General features: G+C 40.8%; 1 protein-coding gene across 1 annotated transcript in view; it reads right to left on the reverse strand.

Annotated features, from left to right (window-relative positions):
* LOC126281668 (putative inorganic phosphate cotransporter) overlaps positions 1-5,843 on the reverse strand; it is a 130,709-nt gene extending 124,866 nt beyond the window's left edge. The window contains exon 1 of the mRNA XM_049980823.1: positions 5,783-5,843. Within this exon, the coding sequence (XP_049836780.1) occupies positions 5,783-5,822 (40 nt within the window). The 5' untranslated portion in view covers positions 5,823-5,843. The remainder of the gene's footprint in view (positions 1-5,782) is intronic.
* Positions 5,844-6,576: the final 733 nt, after the last annotated feature.

Genomic DNA, 6,576 nt, shown 5'->3' on the forward strand with positions numbered 1-6,576 from the left:
TTCATATAATTGCTCAGCAACTACAAAATTTCTGTTTAAAGACAGTTATGTCTACGCGAAAAGAATGTGTCAATAGACAAACTAACATCTTTTTCAGAGAGTGTTTTCTTTATGGTCTCTTCCTGTGTCCCTAGAGCGAGAAAATTTTCTTTATCCTCCTTGGATCGATTTTAGTGCTGCAGTAAGGGAACGATACCAGATTAATCCTATCAGTCAGTGAGGAAATTGATGCAATGGCAAAAATAAACTTGGCATCTGACAAGCAGGTAATAGTTCTGACAGCGCCTAATAAGATAACTGCTTCTGCAAAAACGGTATTACGTGTGGATAAAGGGGAGAAACCACGCATCTACACTCAAATAATTATCACTAACTCTTTGTTGCTTTAGATGCAGTTTTCGTTACAGTCCAGTTTATAAAGGGTTGGAAGAAGACAGTTAAACTACTACCTCTCATTTTAATTAGATAGGTTAGTAATCAATAAGAAGACTATTTAAGAGTTGTACATATTACAGTAGATATGAATAATGAATAGCTGTTTAGTTAGGTAGATTAGGTGCATACGCTGTACACCTGAAAGAGTTGTCGAAAAAAGCATCGACAAACCGCAAGGGTAAGGAAATTACGTTTGCCTGAGGCTTCCGCAAATAGGGTTAGGATGGAGATAGAATCTAGTAAGTGGTGGTCATATTACCTCGCAGAGATTCCGCCGGTAGGGAATCCAAAGGGGTGGACAAAATCTGACATGCACTCTCTGGAGCAGCACCCAGACCTGCGTGATAAATCGGAAATTATTCGACTTAATGCTTATGGTCAGTATTAAATACTGCGCTAACATGAAATCACGACTGGAGAACGTACATGATTCAGACTGAGCTAATGTGAGCTAAACAGGCTAAAAACGGCAAAGAATCAAATCAAATTCGTCCTTCTATTATCTCTGTACTGCACAGTGTCTAACTGCCAACATAACTGCCGAACAGCAGGCGATGACACTCTTGTGCTCTCTGTAGGGTCAGCGAGATGTATTTGCTTTCTACAGTTGGTACACAACATAAAAAATAGACCATACGGTCATGGGGGCGTATTTGGTAGGCCTCACGTCACTTCTTTTCAACGGAAATCTGCAAAGACATCCCACAGCGTAACGGTCCTTATGGCGCGCCAAAGAAAGATAAATCTTTTGAAATGAACTGTCCGCCATCTCATTAATCTGTTAAATAACTGTAAGTTAGATAATAACAGTACGGAAACTCTTAAGTGGTTCTCTAGTTCCTCGGGAGCAAATTCATGTGGCTTGCCCGTCTGTAATCCTTTCAGCTACCGCGAACTCGTTCTGTCGATTTACATGAATTAAAAATTAAACACTTAACAGTAGTTTTAATACAAGTTGTAGTAGTTCGTAATAGTAGTGGTAGTGCTAGTAGCAGTTTCATTCATCCGTCGATGTCATTTACAGGGATACTGAACGTGTCTTGTCAATACAATCTAAGAAAAACAAAAATAAAGCTCTTCACATGGACAGACATTTACACACTTACAGATGTAGTATGACAAAGATGGTCGCGGCCTTAGTATGACAAGGATGATCGTGGCCTATAGTGGATTTTTTCCACATCCGTTTCTAAAATTCACTTTGCATTTGTTAATTTTCATTCATGCTTCGTTCCCTACACTTCTCAGTGAAATCAGACTTCGCATGTTGCTGGCTGCATGCCAGATTCGGACATAAACAAGCGGAGTACAACTTTAAAGTGTGTCCATCACGAAATGTCTTTGTTTGGAATCACTATTCACAATTATGTGAGTCATCTGTTTTTGACAGTCGAAGACTGTGGATGACACCTAAAAATAAAAATAACAGAACTGGTTTTGTTCGAAAATATGAAACAGTAAAATTAATTTACTGATACATGTCATTCACTTACATGTTGCGAGCTGCTTCTGGCTTCGAAACCTTCCTGCAAGTTCATGATGTAATCCGTACGCTCATATGCAAAAATGTTTTCCTATTGGAGCATCCACGCCGTCTCACCACTTACTTCCTCCTACTCCCACATCTAAAGCAATAGTCATCCTCCTTATTCAATCGGTTAACTACGAACGCGAAATCCTGAGTTCAATTCCTAGCAATCTCCAGCGGAAAGGCCACTCACAGCTAGAGAGGTAAAAGAACGGATACACGGAATTACAGGCCAGTGTCCATTAAGTCCAACGGTTGAATCCAAGAACTTGTTTGTTGAGGAAAAGGAGATTTATTCAAAATTTTGGAAAAAAAAGTTTGCCTGTGGAAAACAGCAAATTATATTCAAACGCGAAATCTTGTAAACATTAAGCACAGCTGAACACGTAGGTTTCATCTTCCTAGAGTTCCAAACTGCGTTTACAATAGTGTAACATTGGTGACATAACTACGACATAATCATATGAAGTATCTTAACAATTATGCAGTTGGCTCCAAGTACTTTTGATTGAGAGAATTCCATACCTTATTCCGAATGGTGAATGTTCAATACAATATTTGCAACATTGGTTCGGTCTGTATTTCAGAGAGGCCTCACGTTAACTACAGCTTTCGTGACAGCTTACGATACAGTATGGAGAGAAGACTTGATGTTCAAGATTGTTGGTGTAGTGTCGTATTAGCAGCTAGTAAATTTACTCGTAACTTGCTCTCTGATATACGGATGGAAAACCTAGGAGACGAAGAATCCTAAGCAAGAATGGCCTCTCTTAAAGATCAGCCCATTGCTCTCGTTCTGTTTAATTTGTATCTGCATGAGATGCTAGTTAATAACTCCAAGAAAATACAAGTATGCAGATGAGATGCCACTGATTTGAGAGAACTTTTCTTTTTGGTATAACAAGCACGATGCAGTGATGACAAGATGATGGTGAAAAGCAGTCACGTAAAAAAATAAAATCCCAGTGGGAGATTCTGTTTCATTACAATTATCTAACTGACCAATTGAACTCCATGATGCTCTTTGTCTTCCACCATAGAACGTAGCATTATCCAGCACGGTAACTGTCTGTGCAACGAGATAAAATAATGCCATAATTATTTGAGAAACATAGTTATGAGGGGAAGATCAGTTGGATTCCAGAGACATCTAGGGACTCATGAGGCAATACTGAACCCACCACTTGTCTTAGAAAATAGATTAACAAAATTCAAACCCAGGTTTATAGTATTTGTAGACTTAGAGAAAGCTTTTGACAATGTTGACCACTTTCTTTGAAACCCTGAAGGTGACAGGGCTTAAACACAGGGAGTAAAAGGCTATTTACAACTTGTTCAGAAAGTAGGCAGCAGTTACAAGAGTGCATTGAGCAATCGGTAAAGGAAACCAACGAAAAATTTGATGTACGAATTAAAATTCAGGGAGACGAAATACAAAGTTTGAGGTTTCCTGGCGACATTGTAATTCTATCAGAGACTGCAAAGGACTTGGAACAGCAGTTGAACGGAATGCACAGTGTCTTGAAAGGATGGTATATGATGAACAGCAACAAAGGCAAAACTAGGAGAATGGAATTGTTTTCGAATTGAATTAGATAATGCTGAAGAGATTAGATTAGGAAACGAGACACATATAGTTGTAGATTTTGTTACTTGGGCAGCAAAACAGCTAATGATGGCTGAAGTAGAGAGGTTATAAAATATAGACTGGCAATGGGAAGAAAAGCTCTTCTGAAGAAGAGACAATTGTTAATATCGGGTACAGATTTAAATGTTAGGAAGTCTTTTCTAAATTTATTTGTACGGAGTACCGACATACATGGAAGTGGAACATGTAGGATAAAACGTTTAGACTTAACTAATTACGAGGTACTGAATAGCATTGTGGAGAAAAGAAATTTGTGACGCAACCTGACTAGAAGAAGGAATCGGTTATTGGTAGAACACATTCTGAGACACCGAAGGATCGCCAATTTGGTACTGGTGGTAAGACGAGGAGGAAGGGGGGGGGGGGGGGCGGCGGGGTAAAAATCGTCAAGGCAGATCAAGAGCTGAACACAGTAAGCACATTTCGAAGGATGTGGGTTGTGGTAGTTATACGAAGGTGAAGATGCTTGCACAGGGAAGAGTAGCATGGAGAACTGCATCAGATTTGCCTTCGGATTGCAGACCGCAATAACAACAGTTATGAATGTCAGTCTGTATCTTGACCCAAAGAAATCACCGGGTATCTAATGACGTCTGCCTCTGACCTGGTAGCAAGTAATTGTATAGTTCACCTAACACTGAACCGAATTGAGTCTTAGTTGTAATGCAGAATTTTCACAGATGATTGAGCTATGTAAGAGAAAAATATTTCCCGAAAAATTACAGAGTCATCCAGTTAGGCCCTCATAAAATATCAGTAATGGCGCAAAGACTGGCACCAAGGTCTTAATTTGGAGAAAATTAAAAAGGCGTGCCTTCACAAAACGTAAGTGCTGGATATCGCTAGCCTACAAGGTTAGTGAGTTGCAACTAGGTTTAGTCATACCGTACAGATATGTAGGAGTAACGATGTGCAGAATGGCGGAGGGGAAGGACGATGTACTGTAGGCTAAGTTGTAGCTAACGAAAATGGTAGTACGCCACTCATTGGAAGGATACTTGGAAAATGGAAGTTGTGTGCAAAAGCGATTACATAAAAATCACCTATAGCTTAATATTCAAGCTGCAACGTAAGGGTGAATAAAAACATTGATCGAGGATGTGTAGACTTGGTTTCTTTTTAAATTCCAGTCTATGATCACAAAACTTGTCTCTTCAGACCTTCGATTTCGGTCAGTAGTGACCATCTTCAGAAAAATAGGAAACCTAAACAACTACTGGACAGTCTACATTTTGTAATCAAGAAATAGGACATAATTGTATTATTTTCATACGTACAGTATACATGATTTGAAAATGTGGTAAGGCACGTCTGTTCAAAGTGTATGCAAATATAATAAAGTCAGGGTGGCGTCACCAAGACATACAATATTACTGAATTGTATGAGGCCCATACCAGATCATCGAACGGTGCACATCGAGAGTATACAAATATTTGTGGTATGAATTATTTGAGCGGCAATGAGTGGTGAGAGAGGGTAAAAAAAATGGCTCTGAGCACTAATGGACTTAACATCTGAGGTCATCAGACGCCTAGAACTTAGAACTACTTAAACCTAACTAACCTAAGGACATCACACACATCCAAGCCCGAGGCAGGATTCGTACCTGCGACCGTAGCGGTCGCGCAGTTCCAGACTGTAGCGCCTAGAACCGCTCGGCCACCCCAGCCGGCTAAGAGAGGGTAAAGAAATGTCACATAGTCTTTCGGACATACGGGGAAAGAAGCCATAAGAACTGCTGCGAAAACTTCAAGATTTCCCTTTAGGGCAGAAACTACGAAAATATCCCCTCTCTCTGCACATACACAAACTATTTCCCTACAGTCCACGCAATATAAATCAAGTGTGTAACAGCAGTCCTTGTTCCCTCACTCCATCCGTGACTGGAACGGTAAGAAACTTAATATATGGTCGAATAAAAAATACCATCTGCCATGCAATTCACAGTGAAGCACAGGCTATAGATGTAGATCTGTTTTCCATTCTGAAGGTAGATCTCCATGATATTACTCATGATCAGTTGGCCCGAGTCAAAGAAATCAGTGCCTTTTGAATTGGTTTCCTGTGATTCGGCTTCAAACTACAAGCCATTATTCAGCAGTATTTTCTAATTTTCTTTAGACGCCTCCTACAGTTAAAAGCGTGCCCTGATGGATGCTGCAGTACTTACGGTGTTCGTCGGAGTTTGTCTGGTGTTCCTTCGTAGCCATGGCAGGTGACTGATGCGCTTGTGCTGTATCTCATTGCAATTGTTCGCAGCTCCCCACCACGCGACTACACCTGCCGCTATCTACTACACAGCTGTACTCTCCTCGTGACTATTGGAGTACTGCTCACCAGCGGGTACAGCGTGGCTACTAAGGCCCTCGCTAACTTGAACTGAATTGATGGATGGTGATGCGTGTCCACGATATTTTGATGTCATTCTAAAAGGGCGATTTTGCTAAATAGCGACTAACTGCAGGGAACGATATCTGAGAAATAAGGAGCAAAAATGGTCGTATGTATATACAGCTGATAATGCGTTCCAAGCTGATAATGCGTTCCAATAGAGGTACAGCCACTTGCCTGAAATAAAATGTCTTTGTCAGTGTAGCTTTCATTGAAACACATCAGGTAAGTGCGAATGTTCTGTATGTTTAATGTTTTACCTCCACCCTGCCGGCCAGGGTGGCCGAGCGCTACAGTCTGGAACCGCGCCAACGCTACGGTCGCAGGTTCGAATCCTGCCTCGGGCATGGCTGTGTGTGATGTCCTCAGGTTAGTTAGGTTTAAGTAGTTCCAAGTTCTAGGGGACTGATGACCTCAGAAATTAAGTCCCATAGTGCTGAGAGCCATTCGAACCACCTCCACCCTATATAGAGCATGAAAATTAGTTATGCTAAAGCGTTGCTACAGCGATTCCTCAGGTAAGAAGGCCTGAACGCTTTGCAATAAATACGGATACTGGCAGTTATCTAAGCA

This window comes from Schistocerca gregaria, chromosome 1, assembly GCF_023897955.1.
Source record: "Schistocerca gregaria isolate iqSchGreg1 chromosome 1, iqSchGreg1.2, whole genome shotgun sequence".
In the NCBI taxonomy this organism is placed as follows: Eukaryota; Metazoa; Arthropoda; class Insecta; order Orthoptera; family Acrididae; genus Schistocerca; species Schistocerca gregaria.